Source organism: Chanodichthys erythropterus, chromosome 13, assembly GCF_024489055.1.
Source record: "Chanodichthys erythropterus isolate Z2021 chromosome 13, ASM2448905v1, whole genome shotgun sequence".
Lineage (NCBI taxonomy): Eukaryota > Metazoa > Chordata > Actinopteri > Cypriniformes > Xenocyprididae > Chanodichthys > Chanodichthys erythropterus.
Window position 1 is genome coordinate 53,167,161 of NC_090233.1, and position 27,302 is coordinate 53,194,462.

General features: G+C 41.4%; 1 protein-coding gene across 1 annotated transcript; it reads right to left on the reverse strand.

Annotated features, from left to right (window-relative positions):
• Positions 1-1,457: 1,457 nt before the first annotated feature.
• On the reverse strand, positions 1,458-25,364 carry LOC137033596 (endoplasmic reticulum chaperone BiP-like). Its single transcript, XM_067405609.1, has 10 exons — positions 25,306-25,364; positions 23,771-23,884; positions 23,404-23,466; positions 22,932-23,163; positions 22,706-22,843; positions 22,502-22,614; positions 11,400-11,790; positions 7,734-7,971; positions 2,283-2,450; positions 1,458-2,089 (listed from the first exon to the last, which is right to left on the reverse strand). Exons 2-10 carry the CDS (start codon positions 23,848-23,850, stop codon positions 1,530-1,532), a joined length of 1,983 nt encoding a protein of 660 aa, XP_067261710.1. The 5' UTR covers positions 23,851-23,884; positions 25,306-25,364; the 3' UTR covers positions 1,458-1,529.
• Between the last annotated feature and the right edge of the window lie 1,938 nt (positions 25,365-27,302).

The following is a 27,302-nucleotide window of genomic DNA, read 5'->3' on the forward strand; positions in this document are numbered from 1 at the left end:
ATGAAGGTCACTTGACTCTCATACCGGTACATACACTCACATGGTAATTAAGAACGTTTGTTTGTAGGTCCCTTATTTGTACCGACGATTTAGTCCCTTGGTGTCAGATTGACCCCAAACATTTATAGAGCGACTGCATAAGGAAATATAATTTTTTTTTTTATATGATAAACTATATCTCATTTTTTTATTTACTTCTCATCTATGCATTTATGCTGTGTTTTTGTGGATATTTAGTATTTTTTTTTTACCTATTTACTGCACAATCACTTTAAAGATTAACTTAATTAAATCTAAATTGTATTTGGACATTGCTCTATGTGTTAGGGATAGAATACTACCATCTAGAGGTTGTTGAAAAATCTTTAGGAATTATAGTTAAAGAAAGAAAGTGCAATGACCACATATATCCAATAGAGGTCAATAGGAACTGTGTGTGTGTGTGTGTGTGTGTGTGTGTGTGTGTGTGTGTGTGTGTGTGTGTGTGTGTGTGTGTGTGTGTGTGAACATTCAACTTTGTGTTTATGGTCAAGGACCAGACCTTTATTTACATGTTAACTTTTTCATATTCAGGCCAGTTTTGTTGATTTTATTTGCTAATATCTATAAAAATGCTCTCTGTTGCAGTCACGCACGTGTGTGTGTGTGTGTGTGTGTGCGTGTGTGTGTGTGTGTGTGTGTGTGTGTGTGTGTGAGAGAGATAGAAAGTTTGTTCCACTTTGTGTTTATGGTCTAGGACCAGACCTTTATGGAAATGTTGAACATTATACTGGATTTATTTATTTTGACAAATGAAATGAAAAAAAAAAATAATAATTTTTCTTTAATTTTCACATTCATTTTCAATGTGGGGTCAATCTGACCCAGAGGGACTAAATCAGTGATTTTTTTTTTTTTACACACCTTTAGAACAACCAAATCAAGCCCAGATTTTTTTTGTGCATGTTTAGATAGATTATTTAGGAAAAGTCACAGAGTTTCATGCCCCTGAGATGAAGGGAACACTTTTTAAAAACGAAGGAAACTGTCAGCAGGGTCAGATTGACCACAGGGACCCATTAAAGGGTTAGTTCACCCAAAAATGAAAGTTCTGACAAGTTTCAACTAAAATATCTTTGTGTTCCGAAGATGAATGAAGATCTTACGGGTGTGAAACGGCATGAGGGTAAGTAATAAATGACAGAATTTTCATTTTTGGGTGAACTAACCCTTTAAGGGTTAATTGTTTAAAATAACTTTTTGCATGTCACATAGAAATGTACCCGGAACCCCTGAACTCCCTCCCTCCCTCCCTCCCTCCCTCCCTCCCAGAACTGCCTTAGAATAACAGCATCGAGCCTCAAACCAGGCTGACTAAATCTCCACCAGAGTGAAAATAAGAAAACAAATTCAATTCTTTAATGCACCCCACAAGTTTTTCCAGAAGACATTCATTGCTTTACGGTCGCCCAGTTTATACTAAAATTTTCAATATGTACTCCAGTGCCACTTCTAGAGAGGCGAGGGCATCAACAGAGTCAATGGACGATCTACAACTCGTCCTTTTCGCCCTGCTCGTCGCTCTCTTCTGGTCGTGGGCCATCCACGCTATCGTACAGCTTGCTCACGATGGGCTGCACAACCTCCTCCAGCTCCTTTTTCTTGGCCTGGAAGTCTTCGAGTTCTGCTTCCTGATGAGACTCCAACCACTCGATCTTCTCCACGACCGCCTTCTCGTTGGCTTCTTTATCTTCGTACGACAGCTTGCCGTCGAGCTTCTTCTTGTTGCTGATCTGGTTCTTCAGAGAGTAGGCGTAGTTCTCCAGCTCGTTGTGGGCGTCAATGCGCTCCTTCAGCTTCTTGTCATCTTTGGCAAAATTTTCTGCATCGTTCACCATGCTCTCGATGTCTTTGGGTGTCAGGCGGTTATGGGTGATAGTGATTGTCTTCCTGTTTCTCGTGCCTTTGTCCTCTGCCATGACGTGGAGGATGCCGTTCACATCGATCTGAAAGTTGACCTCGATCTCAGGGATGCCACGTGGTGCAGGAAGGATACCAGTCAGGTCAAAGGTTCCCAGAAGATGGTTATCCTTTGTCAGGGGATGCTCACCTGGAAACGGGCAGAAAGACCATGAGAACTAAAAATGAATCTATTCTAAAGATTAAAGATGGCTTATGAAACAGCCTAAGGTGTGGCAAAACATATGCATGTTTGTGACTTTCTACAATGTCAGCTACCATGGCCATTTCAAGTGTAATTCAGTAAGATACAGTCGGTTTTGATGCTAAAATCTTTGGCTCACCTTCATAAACTTTGATGGTTACGGTTGACTGGTAGTCAGAGCTGGTAGTGAAGGGCTGGGATTTCTCTATGGGCACGGCGGTGTTCCTGGAAATAAACTTCCTCATCTCTCCTCCATTGATCTCAACACCAAGGGTAAAAGGGCACACGTCCAGAAGTACCAGGCACTCTGATCAACAGGATTCAGTCATTAAATCATTACACAAAAAAAGGTTGATGTAGTGATTTTTATGATTACATCCACTCACCCCCGCCTGTTTTTTTCCTAGCTCAGGGCACCAGTCAAGGTTTTTTACCTTGGCAGTATGGAACAGTCTCAACAGGGGCTTTTCTTTCATTTAGAATTAATGTAAAGTGGTCAGCTGATTTATTTGAAAGATTTGTGATATTGCTAACTTGTGGAGCCTCTTCTGTATTATCAGCACAAGGAAGACACAAGTGTAATAAAACAAATTTTATTAACAAAAAGATCAACAAGAGTAACTAACAACTACTAAATGAATACCATGAATGATAGAGGAATAAAGTGCATAAGATGCATAGAATACAAGTGATTTAAGTTGAGTGTGGCTATGGAAGAGTTAAATTATCTTATGGAAAGATAAACTGTTTCTCTGAAAATAATAAGTTGGAGGACCTTATTATGCACTAAACAAATAAATGAAAGGTTATTATTAACTAACATCAGCTATATTACATCTAATGGGAATTAGGAAATTATATACTGATAATATACAACAATGCCAAGGTCTCTGGAAAGAGGTTTGGTTAAGTGATATTTACGTTCCATGTGGTTGAGTCCGATGACGGTGACGTCTTCCACTGGTTGTGCTTGGTGACAATGCAGTGGGGAGAGAAGCTAGAATCTGTTTCAACAGTCTTGAACACAAAACTCTGTGGGATGCTGATCTCCCGGAGCACCAAAGGGTCCTAAAATCTGGAACACGCAGATGAGGTCCTGGTGTTGGTGCAGAAGGTCCTTAACAATCTGGAACACGCAGACGAAGGTACCTTGGAGTGAAGGTTTGCTCTCCTGAGCTTAAGTTTAACCTTGTTGCATATTCTGTTACTGTCTCACTGGACAGAAACTCTGAATGTAGTGTTTGTTAAAGTCTCTTTTCTCACATGCCGGAGGCTCAGAACGTGGCCATCTCTGTTGCTGCCTCACAAGCTGTGGACTCAGATCATGGGATCTGTTGTTGTCTCTTTGGATGAACCAGAGGCTCAGAACAAGAATGTATCCATCACTGTCTATCCCCGTACAGAACAGACTCAGAACAGTTTATCTGTTGTCTCACCCGATGGGAGACTCAGAACCGTGTATCTGTTGTGTCTCACCCAATGAGAGACTCAATACAGTGTATCTGTTGTGTCTTTCCCCTTTGAATGGCAGACTCAGAACGGTATATCTGTTATGTCTTCCCCCTTTTGAAGGGCAGACTTCAAATGGTATATCTGTTAATGTCTCACTCCTTACAGAGTTGAGACCCAGAACGGTGTATCTGTTCAATTCTATCCCCGTGCCAGACAGACTCAGAGCAAGGAGTGTCTGTTGAAAGGGTACCTTTTATCCCTTTCTGAGGAGGAGATTGCTATTTGGTGCTTCTCCATTCTAGTGCTGTGATTGGCTGCTGGCATCTGAGGGGACACACACATGTGAGACAAACACCTTTCCCCTGTGGAACTCATTTGCATGAAGCAAGAAGTTGGAAGTCTTTACAGTGTCTCTAAAGTTTACCAATGCATTTCTCACTTTCCAAGCCACCACCAGAATACCTTTGGCAATATTCTAAACAAATAGAGACTAAAAATGATGGGAAAAGATTGAACTGTCATTCAATTGTACATTAACAGCTGAATTTATGTCAGAAGTTGCACTACAAATAGTTACTGAGAATACTTATTTCTGTGAATAAGTATGAAATGGATGTGTAGTTTGCATGAGTTCTAAGGTTTTCAAACATAGTTTTGAATGGATTTGGATGGATCTTTGTGATCTCTCTTTGTTTCACCCATTGCTGCTAAGGTCCTGAGGAATTTTTATGGCGAACATTTTTATGTCTGTGGCCAACCTTAGGAAGTAGTCTTTTGATGGGTGAAGGGCAGAAACTGCATATGGACCAATGAGAAGTCCTGTCCTTTCCAGGCTTGGTAGAAACGGTCGTCTTCTTGCCCTCTAAGAGGTGTCTGGATGTTGTCCTTTCATCTTTATCTGATGGCGTTGGACATTTTGTTTGTGTTAGTCCACCAAGATCCAATCAAAATGTAGCAAACCTTTGTCCGTTGTTACTGACAGAGAGGGGCCGGCCATAAACGGGGCCCTGGAATGTGCTGTTCACTACATTGACTGAGGCAAAATCATAATCAAGATGGTTTTGGTCAGTATTGAGATCACGATTTAACACAGTCGTTAACTTTGGAAACAATGAATTTTTGAACTTTAATAAAAAAAAAAAAAGGGAGACGGAACATCATAGGCGGGTGACGTCACTGACCAGGAACTATAAAGCCTACCTGTAAACACACTCATTCAGCATCTGAATTCTGAAGCAAGGCACTTATGGGCATCCCGGGGGTATAGCAGGGATACGCTGCGTCTCGTTCCTTATTCAGGGAACTGAGGTTACATACGTAACCGGAGACGTTCCCTTTCAAGGGAACTCATGCTGCATAATCGCTATGGGAATGACAATCCCAATGTCACCATATGAGCAAGTGACAGTTCGTGTGAAGCCGGGGTGCACAACTCATAGTATCACCTGCGACCTTGGAGTGGAGCCGAGGTCTAACTCATAAAACTTTATGAATGTGTGCGGTGAGGACCAGCCTGCCGCATCACAAACGTCTTGTTAGGGACACACACGAAATAAAAGCCTTGGAGGCAGCCATGCTCCTTGTAGAGTGGGCTCTAACAGCCAATGGTGAAGGCTGACCAGCCGAGTCATAAGCCAGTGAGATGGCCTTGTAGGGTCTGCACAGTTTCGAAAATGAGCAGATCCCGCCATAAACTGCGTTTAAGCCTCAATTCAGGAAACTTTGGTTTGTAAATCTCACATTGGCTCCGGCCTGGCGGACACTAATGGATCACGAGACTCTTTTTATGACTATTTCAATAGATTCCTGAACATTTCCTTCGCGACTTCAAAGGGGATGCGGACACCTCGGATCGGGTTACTACGAGCCAGGCCCGCATTCCAAACAGCAATAAAAGAGAAAATACACGCACACACAGACACACACACGGAGACATGCATGAAGACTGTATGCACAAATATGATTGTACCTGCAAATATGAATGTATTGGGGGGTTTCTCCTGAAGTCCACGGTCATCTCCATTATCTTGAGCGTGTTGAGCTCCAGGTTGTTAAGACTGCACCAGACAGCCAGCTGTTCAACCTCCAGTCTGTAAGCAGACTCGTCACCGTCCTGGATGAGGCCGATCAGTGTGGTGTCATCCGCAAACTTCAGGAGCTTGACAGAGGGGTCTTTAGAGGTGCAGTCGTTGGTGTACAGGGAAAAGAGCAGTGGGGAGAGAACACAGCCCTGAGGGGCGCCGGTGCTGATGGTGAGGGTGCTGGATGAGAATTTTCCCAGCCTCAGTAGCTGCTGCCTGTCTGTCAGGAAGCTGGTGATCCACTGACAGACAGTGGTGGGCACGTAGTGCTTGTTACATGTATGTGTTACTAGTGTAGAAGTGTAGAAATGACTGTAGTGGGTTAGTTTTCATGTTAAACAATAGTATTAGAGTATAAAGTGTATCTTTAAATGATGTGGGATATAATTTATGGATATCAGATCGGATAGTACTTTCTTCACAGTACCATTAAACAAATAGAACAATGCATTTGTCAGCAATTCTAGGTGACCCGAAACACACAACAAGAGTTGATCAGACTTTCTCCACATGAAGTGAATAATTTCCACTTCAGGGAATAAAGTTTCCTTGTGGAGGGAGCTCTGGATTGGAGAATGGTCTCAACAACCTCAGTTGAGAGACCGGAGCTTATGAGCTGGGCCCCTTCAGAGGCCAAGCCAACATCTTCCATAACTCCGGGGGAGGGTGAAGGATCGACACGCTCGCCTGGGAGAGAAGGTCCTTCCTGATCTGAATCTCAATCGGAGAGCCATTTAGCAAGGACATCAGGGCCGAGAACCATACTCATAGTACCAACCATACGAGAACCATACATAGTAGCGAGTCTTCAGTTTCCCCCGTTGTCACACTGACAACATTCAGCTCCTCAGAACTAGAACCAAACCCAGTCCAGTCAACAGAATCCAGTCAACCGGAGCGTAAGAAACTGCAACGCATGCTTCCTGACTCTGACTTGACACGTTAGATGCAGCAGGTGAGGGCCGAGGTAGGGCTGGGCTCATCTCAAACCCCTCTGCTACATCCATTTGCGATCCCCAGGACATGAAGTGCCGCCTTGCCTCGGCAGAAGTGGGACCCAAGCCCTGAGGAATGCGAACCGAGCCACTCTCCTCAAAGAGAGCTCGGCGGGAGCGCAGCGTTCTCAGTGGTACCTGCTCACAATGCACAAAGGCAGTTCCCTTGAGAGCTGCTAGGCCATGCTGCACTCCCAAGCAAGCAATGCACATTTCATGTGTATCTCCTCCATAATAAATTGAAGGCAGGGATGAACACACTTCCTGAATGTTTTACTCGCCATAATAACTGATAATAGACAGACAAGATCACACCTATGCTGAAACAGAAGCTGAATGAGTGTGTTTTCGGGTAGGCACCCGCCTATGACGTTCCGTCTCCCTATTGGACAGATTTCATATGTGCTTCACAACAACATCACGCAGATGCGTTCCCATAGCGATTACCATAGCAATTACACAAAATGTTCCCTTTCAAGGGAACTCGCGCTATGTGTTTTGGCCATTTATATACACAAAAATGGCATTTTGGGAGCCTAAAAGCACAAACTTTTAAAAAACAGGATTCAAAGTGCAAGTTTTTGAAAACAATACCATCACCACAAAAATGCGAATTTGTCAAAACTGTGATGTATGTTACATGTTCAGTCTATAGGTGCGTAGTGTTTCTTTACAAAGTGACATCGCCATCTACTGGTTAGGCAGCCGAATACAATCATTTTTACCCTTTTATTCTTTTAGTACATCGTTGTCATGTAAATGTACCCTAAATCAAAATAATTGAGATCAAAGTATGTTGCACTAAAGTTTTAGTGCACTTCTATACACCCTACTGAAGGCTATTAAACATTTAAGGAGGGTGAAAGTCACTACTGTAAAGTGAGAAGTGGTGCAATGGATTTATAATGCAAAAACTAAACAAGAGCTTCATTGTGAAATGGACTACAGCAAAATAATAATTTTAACCCATTTATCATTTTGTTATTATAACCTCTGGAAGCCTAAGTTGTAATTGATTAATTGTCCTTCATTCAGAGCTTCTTGATGTGGATAAGAACTTACCAGTGCCCTCTTCTCCGGACAGAACTCCAGCCTGAACGGCGGCTCCGTATGTCACGGCCTCTTTGGGGTTGATTCCTTTAGAAAGCTCTTTGCCATTGAAAAGCTCTTTCACCAGCTGCTGGATCTTGGGGATTCGAGTGGAGCTGCCGACCAAGATGATCTCATCAATGTCAGACCTCTCCAGGTTAGCATCTTTCAGAGCCTTCTGCACTTGTTTCATAGTGGAGCGGAACAAATCCTGCAAGGGAAAATGTAAAAAAACATGGGTTATTTTATAATTAATAAAATATTACGTATTAATTTGGGGTGTAACTACACGTTTATTCATCCTGAATCATAAGATACGGATGCCGTGGTTTGGTTAATGCAGTTAGATGATGAACACAGTCAGTCACAACATAAAAAAGCATAAGAAGAACAGTGCATATGCGAATGACTTGAGTGCTTGAAAACAAAATCCACTAGGTATTGCTTAGGTAGGTGGTACGTGTCAAAGTAACATCCACATGGATGGCAGGACCCAAGGTTTCCCAGCAGAACATTGCCAAAGCATCACACTGCCTCCGCCGGCTTGCTTTCTTCCCATAGTGCATCCTGGTACCATGTGTTCACCAGGTAAGTGACGCACAGGTACCCAGCCATCCGTGTGATGTAAAAGAAAACCTGATTCATCAGACCAGGCCACCTTCTTCCATTGCTCAGTGGTCCAGTTCTAATGCTCTCGTGTCCACTGTTGGCTCTTTTGGCAGTAGACAGGGGTCAGCATGGGCACCCTGACTGGTCTGCAGCTATGCAGCTCCATACGCAACAAACTGATGCACTGTGTATTCTGACACCTTTCTATCAGAACTAGCATTAACTTCTGGAGCAGTTTGAGCTACAGGAGCTCGTCTGTTGGATCGGACCACACGGTCCAGCCTTCGCTCCCCAAGTGCATCAATGAGTCTTCACCCATGACCCTGTCTCCGGTTCACCACTGTTCCTTCCTTGGAGCACTTTTGATAGATACTGACCACTGCAGACCGGGAACACCCCACAAGAGCCGCAGTTTTAGAGATGCTCTGACCCAGACGTGTAGCCATCACAATTTGTCAACCTCCTTCAAATCCATACACTTGCCAATTTTTCCCAATTCTAACACATCAACTTTGAGAACTAAATGTTCACTTGCAACAGGTGCCGTGATGATAGAGATAATCAGTGTTATTCACTTCACCTGTCAGTGCTAATAATGTTATGCCTGATCGGTGTATATATGTGTATATATATACAGTCCCTCCAGAAAAACGCGATTATGGGATCGCCTGATTTAATGCATAATCAGCCAAAGTCAGCATATTTATGCGGGGGTCTCATTTTTTCAAATACGCCGCACTTTCGCCACATAAATTGCCGATTTCAGCAAGCAAAATATGCGGGGCTAGAATGATTTCATAATCTCTATTTTCGTTGCAAAAAAGTCACATATATCTTAGCAGAAAGTTTAAAAATGTTGCGTTTACTTCACACAAGTAAAGTGCCATTATTTCCCCCTCTTGCCATGGGAACTTTTTTGAAGTGACGTAATTATGCGACGTGAACATAATCTACAAACCCGCAGTGAAACCGAAACCAGGGTGAAACCATGATGAAGAACACAAATCATTCTCATTTGCCAACAAAAATAAGCGCAAAAGACCGCATGAAGCAGTTTCCCGGTGTGTTACATGACAGAGGGGCAAATTACAGTTTTTTACAGACGCTAGGACACATTTCTCAATACTTAGGTCACTTTTGCAAAACTCTTCACACAGTTCTCCTAACCAACTTTCATCTTGGCAAAACAGTTAATTTCACATTCAAAATGCACTACAACTACCAAAACACTGTATTCAGGTCTCAAATCAACTTATTCTTTCAGAACACTAGCAAAGGTTGACAGCCGACAAACACACTTTGTCACCCACAAAACAATTACCTGAAAAACACTAACAACATGTAGCATTATACAATGTTTTCTTGTGTAAAACAAGGACACATCTCTGTTTATAATTCACTGCAATATATGTTACTGGAATGAATCAGACATGATGCAGAATTTGTCAATATTTTATGTCGTTTATTTATTTTTATAATTTTTTATAATTCCAAAATACAAGAATTTGTATACACCCCATCCACTGATACAGATACAATTCAATTGTTTTTATAGCATTTAATTTTAAGATTTAAAATATATTTTATTAAAATATTACTGTAGGAATGTAGCAAATTGCTGTCTTATTCAGTTTTGTATGATGTTATTGTTTTGAACATAAGTTTAACAGTTTTGAAAACAGTATGTAAGCATGTGCAAATTGGCCTGTACGTACAAAGAGTTTTGGCAGTTGTTGTGTCTGAGTAAGAAAATTAATCCATGAAATTTGAGAGATGTAGTCATTGAATGCATTTTGTGCCAAAGCAATGATAATTGATCCTCAGTTTAGCCCACATAGACTTCTGTTGTGCTCACTGTGTGAAGAGTTTTGCAAAAGTGACCTAAGTATTGAGAAATGTGTCCTAGCGTCTGTAAAAAACTGTATTTTGTATTTCTGTAAAACAGGAAGGACACATTTTATTTTTTTATATTTTATTTGTTCATTTTTAAAGTTAAATAGTTGAATATTCCTTTTGTAAAGCTACAGAACTAATTAATGTGTCTAAGGTCTGAAATAAAACAGAATGAGAACTTAAATATTCTGTGATTTATTTTGCTTGCTGATCATAGGAAGTAATAAGAAATGACTCTTTACATTAAGGTAGTAGCCTAGTGAAAACATGAAAACGCTTTTTCATAAAACCGCAGTTTTTGCAATTTCCCGCAATTTCATCACATAAAATTGCAAAAATATCCTGCATATTCCATCGCATTTTTTAAGAAAACATGTCGCAAAATCAAGGATTTTTGCCCGCAACAATCACAAAAAAAAAATCCGCATTTTTCATGGAGGCTCCACCACAGCACACCCTCAGGAGTCTAGTGGAGTCCATGCCTCAACGGGTCAGGGCTGTTTTGGCAGCAAAAGGAGGATCTGGCACCAAGATGTTAGCAAAGTCCTATAAGTTGTGAGTTGGGTCTCCATGGATCGGACTTGTTTGTTCAGCACATCCTACAGATCCCACATCCCACGTGCCCACTGTTGGTGCCTTTGGTGGTGGACAGGGGTCAGCATGGGCACACTGACTGGTCTGTGGCTATGCAGCTCCATACGCAACAAACTGCAGTGCACTGTATTCTGACCATTCTTCTAAGTGCATTTGTGAGGTCAGGCAGTGATGTTGGACGAGAAGGCCTGGCTCGCAGTCTATCAAACCCGTTAAAATCCTTACGCTTGCCCATTTTTCCTGCTTCTAACACATCAAATTTGAGGACGAAATCACTTTCTGCCTAAATATATCCCACCCCCTAACAGGTGCCATGATGAAGAGATAATCAGAGTGTATATATATATAATATTTGTATTTACTTTTTAATTTTTATTTTAGTTTTAGTAATTTAGCACCTAAATAAAAATGAATAAAACAAAAAGGAAATTTAAAAAAAAATAAAATAATATGAGATGAGAAAGCTTAGACTTATTTCAGTTTTTCTTTTTTTTTTTTTTAAGTTTTAGTTTCTGTTAATGCTACAGATGTGTCTGCTCTCACCATGTTGAGCTCCTCAAACTTGGCTCGGGTCAGAGTTTCAGAGAAGTCTTCGCCCTCAAAGAAAGACTCAATCTCAATGTGTGCCAGGTGCTGGTCGGACAGCACACTCTTGGCCCTCTCCACCTCACGGCGCAGCTTCTGCACGGCACGGTTGTTCTTGCGCACGTCCTTCCCGGTTTTCTTCTTGTACAGCTTGATGAAGTGCTCTATGACACGCTGGTCGAAATCTACCCCACCCAGGTGAGTGTCTCCGTTGGTGGCCACCACCTCGAACATGCCGTTGTTGATGTTCAGCAGGGACACGTCGAAGGTGCCGCCACCCAGATCGATCACCAGGATGTTCTTCTTGCCGTCTTTCTTGTCCAGACCGTAAGCAATGGCGGCGGCAGGTCTGTGAAGAGCAATGAGACGTCCATCAGGGTTAAAATTAATGAGAACTAAAAAACCATTTGTTACTTGAAATTTAATAAATGTTTTAACTATATTTATATCTAAATATTTAAAAGATTACAACACAACATTTCAAATTTGTATAGTTAACTTGAAAATGTTTAATTTTTTTTAAAGTGAAAAAAAATTACTAAACTTTTAACTAAAAGAAGATATATATATATATATATATATATATATATATATATATATATATATATATATATATATATATATATATATATATATATATATATATATATATATATCAGCTTTAACTCTTATGGAAAGGCTTTCCACAAGGTTTAGGAGTGTGTTTATTTGAATTTTTGACCATTCTTCTGGCAGTGATGTTGGCGAGAAGGCCTGGCTTACAGTCTCTGCTCTAATTCATCCCAAAGGTGTTCTATTTAAAACCAGTCTATCAAATCCTCCTCAAAAAGGTTCCTCCATATATCCTCCAGAGGCCAGGCTCAACTCACTCATAGCGGTGGGAGTGAGGGCAGGGCTATCCTCCAAGACAGCAATCTCCACTAACACTCAAACACCTGGCCAGAAATTTTGGTGTGGTACGGGCTCCAGGGCGATGACTTCCTTCAACTTCTTCCTCGGTTCGGGCTCATCAAATGCGGCAGGCCGGTCTCCACGGTCTGCGGTGGGCACAGGCAACATCTCTGTCGGTTCAGTCATAGGCGATGGATGGCTGGTCTCTAGTGGTGTTGAAGTGGGTCTGGTGACGTCATCCTCCACTCAGGAGTTAATACCAGAATACATATTCCACACATTATACATAGATGAAGACAGACAAACACTGCAGGAGAACAAAGGGTATATATACATGGCAAACAAAGGGAATTTCTCTGCTTTTACTGAGTCCTCTTTAATGTGTTTTTCTTTTACTGACCCTTTGGAGGACAAAGACTCTGTGTTAAACTCAGTTCTTTTGTCTGGTTTAGATTCATTCGCACCTATGAAATCTCGCTCTGTTTCATATGTTCGCTCTGCCCCTTGGTATAATGATGAGCTGCGTTCCATGAAGGCAATGTGTCATAAGATGGAATGAAGGTGGCGTCTCTCTGGTATGAATGTTCATCATCATGCTTGGAAGGACAACATAAATAAATATAAGGCTGAGATTGCTTCTGCTAGGTCCCAGTACTTTTCTCAGATTATTGTTAATAACCAGAGCAAACCCAGACAATTGTTTCATGCCATTAAGAAACTTTTAAAAGGTGACAATTCCTCCCATACACCCATTGCAGCTGACCTTTGTGATAGGTTTCTTGATTTCTTCAGTTCTAAGATTGAGAAGGCTCGTAGTAGTTTGAGTCACACTGCTGTGATCAATGACTCTGCTTTCTGTACCCTTCACTTTTCTGGTTCTCCTCTCTCAAACTTCTCTATACTTGATTTAACCTCTCTGGGCAAAGAAGTTTCACAAATGAAGGCTACCACCTCCATAGCTGACCCACTTCCTACTTGTTTGTTCAAAGCATGCTTTCCTTGTTTAGGCGATGTGGTGCTGAGCATTGTCTATGACTCTCTTTGCTCAGGGGTTGTACCAGCAGCTTTTAAAATAGCTGCTGTTACTCTGGTACCTAAAAAGCTGAACGTTGATCTTGACAATTTACACAATTATCGTCCGATTTCTAATCTTCCTTTTTTAGCGAAAATTATGGAATGTACAGTTGTATGCTCATTTAACAATAAATAATTTGTTTGAGCCCCTTCAGTCTGGTTTCCGTAAATTTCACAGCACAGAAACAGCCTTAGTGAAGGTTACTAATGACTTGTTACTTGCTGCGGATTCTGGCTGCCTGTCAATTTTAATCCTTCTCGATCTCAGTGCTGCCTTTGACACTTTTGATCATTCTGTTTTATTCTCTCGTATGGAATCTGTGTTTGGCATCACTGATACTGCTCTTGACTGGTTTAAGTCCTACCTCACTGACCGTAGGCAGTTTGTTTCCATGGGTGGGCACAAGTCTAACATTGGCTCAGTCAAATTTGGGGTGCCCCAGGGATCTATTTTGAGTCCTGTACTCTTTAGTATTTATATTTTTCCCCTTGGTCATCTTTTGCAATCTCTTGGTCTTAAGTATCACTTTTATGCAGATGACACTCAAATTTACATTCACTCAAAACCCGAAGATCACACTGCAGTGGCGTTTCTCGAACACTGCGGAGATTAAAATATGGATGTCAAAAAATGTTCTCTGTCTTAACAGTGATAAGACTGAGGTCATGCTGCTTGGCTCTATCCATCAAATACGCAAAGCTGGTACTCCTTCACTCAATGTTGATGGCTTTGTCCTGGAGTTTCAAACAAAATTAAAGAATCTGGGGGTGATATTTGATTCTCATCTTACATTTGATCCACATGTACAGAATACAGTTAAAACATATTTGCAAGGCTTCGTCGTATGCTTTCTTTTAATGTTGCAGAAAAACTGATCAATACATTTATTTTTTCGCGCAGTGGTTATTGCAATGCCCTACTTGCTGGAGTATCGAAAAATACCCTCAATAAACTCCAATATGTTCAAAACTCAGCTGCCAGAATCCTAACAAGGACAAGAACTCGAGAGCATATCACTCCTATCTTGGAGTCCCTACATTGGCTTCCTGTCAGGTTTCGTATAGATTTTAAAATTCTCATATTGACTTATAAGACCTTACATGGCTTAGCCCCACACTATTTATTTGAGCTTTTAACAGTTTACACTCCCAGGCGTGAGCTCCGTTCTTCGGAGTTAGGCCTCCTGACCGTTCCCACTACTTGCATGCGCTCTATGGGTGACAGGGCAATTCTCTTCCTTTGCTCCCAAACTCTGGAACTCTCTCCCCTATGATATTAGACATGCAAACTCTCTTAGTGTTTTTAAAGTTTCTCTTAACTTATTTCTTTAGACTTGCTTATATGTAATCTGTATTTTTATTTCTCTTCTTATTTTGTATTGACTGTTTTTTAACTTTGTACTATGTGTAAAGCGCTTTGAGAATATCCTTTTAAAGGCACTATATAAAATAAAGTTTATTATTATATTATTATTATTATTATTAAGAGCTCACTCAGGTACTGGGGACCTAAACCATTTAGTGCTTTGTAAGTAATTAGCAAAATTTAAAAAGATCTATACAGTGTTTAACAGGAAGCCAATGCTAATATGGTCATACTTCCTGGTTCTAGTAACAACTCTAGCTGCTGCATTTTACATACATCAAGTGTTAGGCAAGGCAATTTTATTTGTATAGAACATATCATACACAATGGTAATTCAAAGTGCTTTATATAAAGAAGAATGATAAAAATAAAATATAAGAAATAACAGTAAAAACAGAGAATTTTGCTATTTGGATAGAAGAGCTAGGAAGTCTTAGGGAGTTTTTTGTTGTTGTTGTCCATCAGAGTGGATCTAAACCTCACATGACAGGACCGCTGTCTAGCAACCTGTTAAGGCACTTCAAGATGATAAACAAAGTTTCGATCTCCTCTTTTGCCAAGACACCTCAAACTGCGCCACACAGCCCTAATCCCCCTTCCGGAGATATCTTATCTATGCAACACAGTTCAAATTTCCCCTTTGGAAAGTATCCTGACTGTAATCCAGAGATATCTTAACCATGCACTACAGCTCAAAATTTCCCCATGGTTTGTCCCCTTATCCAAATTGACCCAATTTTAACCTAATGTTAGACAGTATTCTAAGTTATTACGTGAAAAAGTTTTTGGTCCAAAAATTAGAATCTGTTTTTTTCTGAATTTAGTAGTAGGAAATTACTGGTCATCCAATTTTTATATTAGCTATGCATTCCGTTAAATTTTAATATCTCCCAAGGGTAGCATGTACACAGTGAAAAGCAACTGTCCTAGTACTAAGCCTTGTGGTGCTCCATATTGAACTTGTGATCAATATGACATCTCTTCGCTTACTACTACAAACTGATAACGGTCAGATAAGTAAGATTTGAACCATGCCAAAGCAATTCCACTAATGCCAAAATAATTTTCACAGACACGCCAGGCTCCTCACTCATCCAATCACGATGCACTCCCTCACCAGAGTTCTGATCACGCACACCTGACACTCATCACCATTCCAATCATCAGCACTATAAGAGACACAGCCACACAGTCATTGTCCAGTCTCGTTAATGCAAACTTACACGTATGCTCACCTTACGGACTCCTCAAACTGCTACTTACCTGTCTCCAGTGTGCTTCCTAGATCCTCCGTGTTCTCCTGTCTCCTGTGAGTGTCTCAGTGTGTTGTCAGCTCCCAAGATAATCCGCCATCCAAGACTAAGGAAACAAGTATCATTACTCCAGTCAATCCACGATCACAAACTCAGTCTGTCTTCACTCACCTGCTCAATAAACACCATTAACCTTTACCTGTGTCTCCGATCCCCTCTGTACTGTAACAGAAGACCGGACCTTACATCGCATGAGCAACCACGATGAGCACTTCGGATCCGTTTGAAGACCTGGTAACAGCACTTCGACGCACTTTCACCAGTTCACCCATGCCAACACCACCAGCGAGCACTTCCCCATTCCACACTGCAACTCCTTCACCATCTGTGATCACCAGTCCCATGGCCAGACCGGCGCCCTTCTCTGGCAGGATTGCAACGGATTCATCCTGCAATGTTTGCTGGTTTTGGAGATGCAGCCGCACATGTATCCCAATGACAGAGCTAAAGTCTATCAAGTTTCATAAGTCACTTCAAGGAAGTTTTTGGAAAACCAGCGTGGGACTCGTCCATTGGTGAGAGACTATGTAATTTGAAACAAAGTTCATTGTCTGTCTCCGATTATGCTTTACAGTTCAGAACCCTGTGAGGTTCTGAGTGGTTGGAACGATCAAGCCCTCATCCTGGCCCTCCTGGTATCATCAAGGATTGGATCCACGTATGCGGTTGCATCTCGCTGCATACGAGGATACCATCAGGACGTTCATCCAGCTTTCAATAAGATTCGCCACTCGTATGCAGCTGTGCATTGAAGAGCACCAAAACCAGCAACTCTTCCCACCTATCCTCCGCCAGCCTGAATCAGTCAGCTCCCCAGAACCAGCCAGCAATGAAATGCAAATCGACAGATCCCGTCTTTCACCTGCTGTGCGACAGAGGAGGCTGACCCAGGGTCTTTGTTTATACTGTGGTCATCCTGGGCATTTCAGAGCTGAATGCCCCACTCATCCAGTATCGGCTATGGTGAGTGTCATTCTTTCTTCGTTGAATCATAAGAATCCACTCACTGTTATTGCCAACCTTAAAGGCAGGGTAGGCAAAAAATGTATAAAAAAACTTTTTTTCAAAATTTGTTTAAACTTTATTTATATATCAATACATAATTAAAATGTAAGTACTCTGAAAAAGAAAGTATAAAAATCGAGTGTCTGTAGACCTCTCACGACTGTTTTAAAGACAGCTCATTATTTCCATTCACTCCACCCCCTCCCTTCTGGGCTCCTTCCAAAGCCACGCCCCCAAAACGCATGAACGCGCGACTCCGACCACTGAGCTGGAAGACGCATTATTTACCTGAGACCAGCGGAGAGGAAGGAGCACAGTGCATGTAGTGACATCATGTCAGAATCACATGTAATAAAAATAACTTTATAATTATGAAGATAAACAAACAAGATGTATTTTAGTACTCACTATCAAGCTAGCATATTGATATTGGTAAAGTTTAAAATATATATTTTTTGATTCGCTAACGAGCTAGTTATCTATAAGGCAAAGCTAAAAACAGGTTGCATGATACACGTTTTTCCATTACCATCATTTACACTGTGATGAAGATGAATTTCGTGTAAGATTCATAACATATACGTTGTTCTACAGATAAACAGAGTAACATACACTCAAATATCAGCTCACAACTGCATTGCAGACACAAAATAATAACACACACATACAACAAAGTGTGTACGACACACACAGATACAAGATAAAGACATCAGTTAACATAGGTAGAGAATATAAAAACAACACAAAGGTGAAAAAAAAAGTGCAGGTAAACTTACAGGTGAACATGGTAAGAGTTAGACAGAGGGTAAATATAGTTCTAAGAAAAGTTCCTAGATGCGGAGTAACGTTAGGCCTACTATCTGTTAAACATGTATTTAGTTATCTAAAGCAAAATTATGCACAATTCAACACTATAGCTATCATCTTGAGCTAGGCCTATAGATTATTTATCGTCTCTACTACGGCTCGCTGAGTAATGTTATGTTAGCTATATTACGCAGCTACGTGTGCTAATGACACATGCTTCATGAACAAATAAACAAAAAAATATGTATGATCAAAATACAAAAAGAAAGATTTACCTGTCCAGCAGAAATAAAGCCATCAAGGATTCACTTTTCAGCCCCTTGAGTTCCCTCAGTTGAGAGGGAGTAAAATCTTTGCGTGGCAGGGGGAGCTGCCACTGGACCTGCCGCGGTTATGCGCGCCTGCCTCGGGACCTTCCGTGGTTATATGCGCCTGCCTCGGGACCTTCCGTGGTTATATGCGCCTGCCTCGGGACCTTCCGTGGTTATATGCGCCTGCCTCGGGACCTTCCGTGGTTATATGCGCCTGCCTCGGGACCTTCCGTGGTTATATGCGCATGCCTCGGGACCTTCCGTGGTTATATGCGCCTGCCTCGGGACCTTCCGTGGTTATATGCGCCTGCCTCGGGACCTTCCGTGGTTATATGCGCTTGCCTCGGGACCTTCCGTGGTTATATGCGCCTGCCTCGGGACCTTCCGTGGTTATATGCGCCTGTCTCGGGACCTTCCGTGGTTATATGCGCTTGCCTCGGGACCTTCCGTGGTTATATGCGCCTGCCTCGGGACCTTCCGTGGTTATATGCGCCTGCCTCGGGACCTTCCGTGGTTATATGCGCCTGCCTCGGGACCTGCCACTGTTATATGATGCATATATGATAAATGCCGATTGATGCATGCGTGCAAACTGTGCACAATCCTGCTCTCAGTTCTCGCCATCGCTGGAGAGCCACGCCGATATTAACTCGCGTTTTATTTCTTTGTTTATCCAAAGACTTTTTGTTCATTGCCTTTTCGTGTACTGTTACTGTCTTCCTTTTTTTGCCTGGTTTGCCTTTACTAACTGCATAGGCCGGTACTGTGAATTTTGCTTGCTGTTTCTCTGCCATTGTTTTGGTATTCCTAGGATCCATGCCTCTTGAATTTCCCAAATGAAACGTGTGCGCGAAAGTGGGCAGGTCATGTGTGTCAAAAGGGTGGTTGCCATGGTTGCGAGAGAGTGACAGTCGCCTAAGCCAATCCTATGTTTCGTCCCGGATGGAAATAATGAGCTGTGTTTAATACAGATTAAACGGTCTAGAGTCACTCGATTTTTATACTGTTTTTATCAGAGTTCTTACATTTTAATTATGCATGGATATATATAGAAAATTTAAACAAATTTGGAACAATTTTTTGCCTACCCTGCCTTTAATGTCTGTATTCCAGTCAACGCCTTCAGCGACTCTGGGTCAGCTGGAAATTTCATCTCCGGAGCCCTCTGTCGCCAGCTCAACCTCAAGACCATCAGTTCGCCGAAAGTCTACCAGATCCACTCAGTAACAGGACGTCCTCTTTGAAACTACAGAGCAGTGTTCTGCATCAAGAAAAGGTTCATCTGCTGGTTCTAGAGGATTCTACATCTGACGTGATTCTGGGGCGCCCATGGTTAGAGCAGCATGACCCGATCATCTCCTGGCGTACAGGAGATGTCCTGAAGTGGGCTAACCAATGTTTTCCTGAAGTTCCTGTTCAAAGTCCTGTTCCCAGTTCAGTTCCACGTCATGTTCCAAGTCATCCAAGTTCTAAGAAGATTCAAGTTTGTGTCACTTCCATTGAGAGTCCACTGGAGAAACGCACCACAGATATTCCTGACTGTTATTCCCACTTCAGTGACGTCTTCTGTCCGAAGAAGGCCTCCAAGCTGCCTCCCCATCGGCCATGGGACTGTGCCATAGATCTCATTCCCGGTGAGCCAGTGCCCAGAGGAAAGATTTATTCCTTTTCCATCCCAGAGGAGAAGGCCATGGAGGAATACATCAATGAGGCTCTTTCACAAAGTTACATCCGCCCGTCTACTTCCCCTGCTGCATCAAGCTTCTTCTTTGTTGCCAAGAAGGACAGAGGCTTGTGGCCCTGCATTGACTACAGAGCCTTAAATAAAATAACAGTCAAGTTCAGATACCCTCTTCCTTTCGTCCCATCAGCGCTGGAACATCTCCGTGGCGCCACTGTGTTCACCAAGTTGGACCTCTGGAGTGCTTATAACCTCATCCGAATACGTGAGGGGGATGAATGGAAGTCGGCCTTTGTGACCCCTACTGGACACTATGAGTACTGCGTCATGCCCTATGGACTCATCAATGCCCCCTCCGTATTTCAGGACTTCATGCACGAGGTGCTCCTGGAGTTCCTGTACAGGTTTGTGATCGTCTACATCGACGATACCCTTATCTATTTCCGGAGCCTGGCTGAACATTACCAGCATGTTGTGGAGGTCTTCCAATGCCTGAGGGACTATAACCTGTTCCTGAAAGCAGAGAAATGCACATTCCATCAGCCCTCAGTGCAGTTCTTGGAATATAACATCGACCACAGTGGCGTCCGCATGGACGAGAGGAAGGTTTCTGCAATCAAGGATTGGCCTCTTCCTACTACTGTGAAAGAACTGCAAAGATTCCTAGGATTCGCCAACTTTTACCGAAAATTCATAAAAGGATAGAGTACCGTCACTTCTCCACTCACCAACCTACTCCGTGGCAAGCCCAAGTCTCTGTCCTGGGATCTGGCATCAAAGAGAGCTTTCGAAGACCTCAAGACCGCCTTCACAACCGCTCCCCTCCTCGTACATCCTGATCCAGAACTTCCCTTCGTGGTCGAGGTAGATGCAGCTACCACAGGAGTGGGAGCGGTCTTATCCCAACAGCAGGGGAAACCAAGTAGACTCCATCCATGTGCCTTCTTCTCCCGCAAACTCAACCCGGCGGAGGTTAATTATGACATCGGCAACTGGGAGCTCCTTGCCATCAAGCTCGCCCTGGAGGAGTGGAGGCATTGGCTCGAAGGAGCCCATCATCCCTTTCTGGTTTTAACGGATCATAAGAACAAGCAAGATGGGCTCTGTTCTTTACTCAATTCAACTTTACCATTTCCTATCGTCCTGGTTCCAAGAATGTCAAAGCAGATGCTCTGTCACGTATCCACTGTCCCGAGGAAAATACTGAGGATCCAGAGCCCATTCTTCCAGAGAATCTCATAGTCAGTCCCATAACCTGGTCAGAGGAGACACTGAGTCCAATGCCTCCACCAACACCCCGCCGGGTTGCCCCCAATGTTTGCAATACATCCAACAGACAGGACGCATTCCCCTCATCCACTCCACTCATTCATCACTGGGCACTGGCCACCCAGGGGTCAATGAAACCCTCTCGTTGTTAAAACAGTGCTTCTGGTGGCCCAACATGGCAGCAGATGTCAGGAGGTACATAAAGGGGTGCAGGGAATGTGCCATATCCAAGAGCCCTCGTCATCTTCCCTCCGGGAAACTACAACCTCTGCCCGTTCCAACTCACCTGTGGTCACATCTAGGAGTAGATTTCATCACGGATCTCCCAGTTTCCAATGGACGCACTTGCGTTACGGTTGTAGTGGACATATTCTCCAAGTCCAGGACTTCCAACGGCTATGGATACGGCAGAACTCATCTTCAATCATGTATTCAGATACTTTGGATTGCCCGAGGATATTGTATCTGACAGAGGAACTCAATTCACATCCCATGTCTGGAAATCCTTCTTCAAACTCCTAGATGTGACCATTTGCCTCTCCTCTGGATACTATCCCCAGATGAATGGGCAGATGGAGCTGAAGATACAGGAGATTGGCCGTTTCCTGCGTACCTTCTGTCATGGCCACCAGAACTCCTGGAGCCAGTTCCTGGACTGGGCCGAGTACGCCCAGAATTCCCTCCGTCAGTCCAAAGTGAACACGTACCTTCACACTAGGGGTCAAACAACTAAAAATCAAGTCAGGAATCTTGGTGTGATTTTGGAGTCAGACCTGAGTTTCAGTAGCCATGTAAAGGCAGTAACTAAATCAGCATATTATCATCTCACAAATATGAGATGTCACAGACATGCCAGGCTCCTCACTCATCTAATCAGTACTATAAGAGACACTCACAGTTACTCACTCTCGTTAATGCAAAATTACAAGTATGCTTACCTTACGCACTCCTCAAACTGCTACTTACCTGTCTCCAGTGTGCTTCCTAGATCCTCCGTGTTCTCCTGTCTCCTGTGAGTGTCTCAGTGTGTTGTCAGCTCCCAAGATCATCCGCCATCCAAGACTTCTAAGGAAACAAGTATCATTACTCCAGTCAATCCACGATCACGAACTCAGTCTGTCTTCACTCACCTGCTTTGCTCTGGTTGTCTCACTAAACACCATTAACCTTTACCTGTGTCTCTGATCCCCTCTGTACTGTAACACACTGAGATCTAGTAACACTAATAGAGAGATATAACCACGATCTTATGATAAGAGCAAATAATTTGTAACACTAATGAGAACCGTTCTTTAATGAGAACGATCTGGTTTACAACAAAGCAAACATAACAAGGTTCTTACGGCTCGTTGATGATCCTCATGACCTTCAGACCAGCGATGGTTGCTGCGTCTTTGGTGGCCTGGCGCTGGGCATCGTTGAAATAAGCGGGCACAGTGACCACAGCATGTGTGACCTTTAAAAAGAGCAGAACTGAATTAGATGGAGTTTCACTGACAGCAGCTGTTGGCCTCAATGTTTCCTGTGTGCTGAAACCAAAACTTTACCTTCTGTCCCAGGTAAGCCTCTGCAGTTTCCTTCATCTTAGTCAGAACCATTGCAGAGATTTCCTCAGGGGCAAAAGTCTTCCATTGGCCTGATCCAGTATTCAGCTGGATGAGAGGTTTGTTGTTCTTCTCAATAACCTGGAAGAGACAAAGCAGGTGTTTATCACCCATCAAAGACAAATGGATGCAGAGCTCTGGCACAATACAGGTTCACAGACGGACGTACCTTAAAGGGAAAGTATTTAATGTCCTGCTGCACGGTGGAGTCGCCCCATGTGCGGCCGATCAACCGCTTGACATTAAAGACGGTGTTCTCAGGGTTGGAGGTCAGCTGGTTCTTCGCAGCGTCTCCAATGAGACGCTCTCCTTCAGTGGTGAAGGCCACATATGATGGAGTGATGCGGTTTCCCTGGTCATTGGCGATGATCTCGACACGACCGTTCTTGAACACTCCAACACTGATGAAAAAAAGAAAACAGTATAAGTACACAGTAATAATGTTTATTATAGAGTATTAGAGAGAAATGATCTAAAGCTGAGCATGAATGCATGTAAGCATATATAGTGTGTGTGCATGTATGTTGTGACTAGCAGGGAGGGTGAGAGCCATGAGGGAATGGTGCGAGGCCGGTGACGCCTTTACCTTTGCCTTTACGAGTGTTAAATTTTTTTTATTATGAAATCAAACTCATTCTCACCAGGAGTAGGTCGTCCCAAGGTCTATTCCAACCACTGTCCCAACACTTTCCTCCTTTTTAACACTGATGAAAAAAGAAAACAGTATACACAGTAATAATGTTTTTTATAAAGTATAAGGGAGAAATTATCTAAAGCTGAGCATGTATGCACGTAGGTATATACACCCCTCCAAATCATTGTAATCCAATCACTTCCATTGACACAGGTGTACAAAATCAAGCGCCTAGGCATGCAATCTGCTTCTACAAACATTTGTGAAAGAGTGAGTCACAGAAGTTCAGTAAATTCAAGCGTGGTGCTGCGATAGGTTGCCACCTGTGCAATAAGTCCATTTGTGAAATTTCCTCACTATTTAATATTCCTTACCTAGTGAATGATATTATAACGAAGAAGAAACACGCTATCACGCTGATGGCCACAATCCAAAACAGGCTAAGGGATTGCATTTTGGCGTAGATCTTGTCAAATCTTCACTGATTTCTGTAAAGAAAGGTTAGCGCAGGTACATAATACAGTAAATGTCACTTACTGGAGGAAAGTTTACTATAATCAAGCAATACAATGCAAAAACTCAAGACATCTTCTGGATAGTTTAACCAAAAATGGCATGAATTGATGCATTGAATTAAAAATAAATAAATAAACACCTGAAACATATACTGTATGATGGTCAGTCACTAAATCATATTCTTGTTCTAGTCAAAGTAACTAGTCTCCATTTCAACCTTGTGGTGCCGATTCACTGATCATCAAATCTTAATTTTTACAATTTACTAAAAATAATAACACTATTGTAATGTACTTTCAAAACCCTGTTAACATTTTAAACATTAAAGGTGCTCTAAGCAATCCTGGGTGGAGTAACTTTCTGTTGACGTTCGAAGTGTTGTCAAACAAAACAGACTACAGAGACCGCTTTTTTTTTTACAGTGTGTTCAGGGGACAGGCAGCTAGCAGATAGTGAGGAAATGTTTGCTGTATGTGACAAAAAATGTTTTGGCCTAAAAACGCGCGACATCGCTCAGAGCACCTTTAAGATAGCACCGGCGATAGCACCTCACTTTTTTTTTTTAACAACACCTTCACTTTTTTCTACCTTTATTTGTATACACTCACAATAACAACAAAACTTTGTGCTTTTGTAAAATAAAAAAAATAAATAAAAACAGGATCTTAGTGTCTGTCAACTTATTTCTGAAACGTGTTTCAAAAATGAACTAAATAACCAGCAAATACTTGCCACACAGACATGAGAGATGTTTTTAGAAAGTTACCACTTTTAAAAATTTAATAGTATTGCTTTTATGATGCAGGATTATAGGAGTAGGTTGGTTGTTAATGTTGTATGTTATATGTTTTGTTTGTTGATGTTTGCAGCAGTTCCCTTCAAAACAAATTTCTCCTCAGGTAGACAATAAACACTACCTACTACAAATTTGAAATCTATATATTACTTTTGTGAATGAGTTGATATGCTGATTTTCACATTGTTTTGAAGCAAAAATTCTTTCAGTATATTCAGTATTGGTCTTATGGCCTTATTTCAGTGTCTTATTTTTTTCACAAAAAGTGTCATTTTCTTAAAACTACAAACTTTTACATACATGCTGCTCATATATTATTGTAGCAGAGTTTGTGCTGAATACAGTGTAAACAGACTTCAGCCATGAAAATGTTATAAGTAACAGAAAACCACAAATGTCAGGGAATGTCAAACACCTCCAGGGCCCAGAAAACAACTCATACTCCAGAGGGTTAATTCTTCTTGTTTTACCGGTTTAGTGTTTAAATGAATCAACATTATAAACAGCAAAGCAACCATTTCTCAAGACTATCCATGTCAAAATGGGTTAAAGTTATCTTTGAGCAGTTTTGTAAGATAATTCAAACATAATTCTTACCTGTTAACGCAGATTTAAGCACTAATCTCAAGGGTGTGATCTGAACTTTCTGTTTCAACTTAACTCATGGCGCTGAGCTCACCTGTATATAAACCTTTTGGTTTTACTTTTGGTTTCCTTTGTATTTTGCAATGCTTTTAAACTGTCTATTATTAATTGTTATCATTTGTTGAATGCAGTAGCTGAAATAAACTTGCATGATGCATCTATGGTCTAACAAAAATGCCAGAAACAAGATGCCAGAATGTCATAACATCAATCCAACAGTTTAAAGAAGTTTCATTTTCACAAGTGAGTGTTTTTGTGATGTATCCTTATAAGGGTTGTGACGGTGAGGAATTTTCCAACCGGTTAATGACAACACCGGTAATACCAGTATCACAGGGAGGAGAAGTTTGTGTTGCCCTTTCATTTTCATTTCATTTTATTTATTTTATGTTGGCGAGAACATACTGAATTGTTTTCAAAACTATGTTTAGCATATGGCAAGGCTGCTTGCACAGCGGTCTGCAAGTATGCAGGCTTGAATTAAATCATTTCTGTAAATTTACATTTTGATATTGTCAAATAGGATATTATTACAGTTCAAAAACTGTGTATAAACAGTGATTTCTCTGTTTCAGTTGCTGTTGAAGATTAGTGAGCAGCAGCAGCAGCACAGCGGGCATCTCCAGGAGGAAGAGGATGATGCTGAGGTGATGCTCAAGTGAAGCTCAACACAGGTGACAAAAATGATCCACATATAAGGAATCATATAAATCTGGAGGATGTAGATCCTGTTCTAGATTGTAATAGACCACATATATTTTATAACTTATAGAGTCTTGTGTCTCCTGAAAAAATAAAACTGATAAAAATAAAAAAGCAACTCTTTTTTTGTTTCTGTTTATTACAGCACAGACAACACATACTATCATATTTATCACTTTCAGCAGTGTTTTATGAAATTTCAAACAGTTTTCTTCAAAATGACACCGGGATATTGCATTTATGGCTATGGGGAGACTTTAGATTTGGGTAGGTGGAAATTACATAAAAAATTTAATATTTTTCTCCAGTGTTTGCTGAAATCTAGAGGAAACTGTGTGCAGTGTGCTAGAGCATTCAGGGCCTGAGTTATACAAGAATTTATAACAAAAATATAAAAACTCTTTTCTTTTTTTGGTGGGTTTATTACAGCACAGACAATATATACTATAATTTTTTATCACTTTCAGCAGTGTTTTATGTAACTTCAAAGGGTTTCCAGTAAAATGACCCCAACATTTTGTATTTAGAGCACTGTATTGTGGGTATGGGAAAATTTGCCATACTGTACCTGATATACAGTATATCCAAAATAACAGATATTGAATCGAATTGCAAGTTAGTGAATTGAAATGCATAACTATGATGACAGGAAATGGAGCAAAACAGAAAACAAAGTCCAAACAGGTTGATATTGTGACATACTGATAAGCTTCATCTTTCCATTATTGTTACATTCTAAAAAAATGCTGGGTTAAAAACAACCCAAATTGGGTTGAAAATGGACAAACCCAGTGACTGGGTTGTTTTAACCCAGCAGTTGGGTTAAATGTTTGCCCAATGTGCTGGGTAGTTTTATTTAACCAAACTATTGTTTAAAAATGTCTATATGTCTGGCTTAAAATAAAGGTTGGAAATTAAAAATCAGTCACATAATTACTAGAGGCAACAATAATAATCAAAGGTGAACATTTATAAATAAACAATTTAATAAATGTTTATTGTTTAATTATTACATTTAATATTACTAAAAGTTAATTTCCAACATATTTTGGGTGTATTTTTCCACAATAGTTGGGTTAAATAAAACCCAACCTGCTGGGTTAAAACAACCCAATTGCTGAGTTTGTCCATTTTCAACCCAACTTGGGTTGTTTTTCACCAAACATTTTTTAGAGAGTAATAATAGTTGCAACTCGCACTCTTAAATGTGCATTGAAACTTGACAGCTGATAAAATATGCTCCAGGG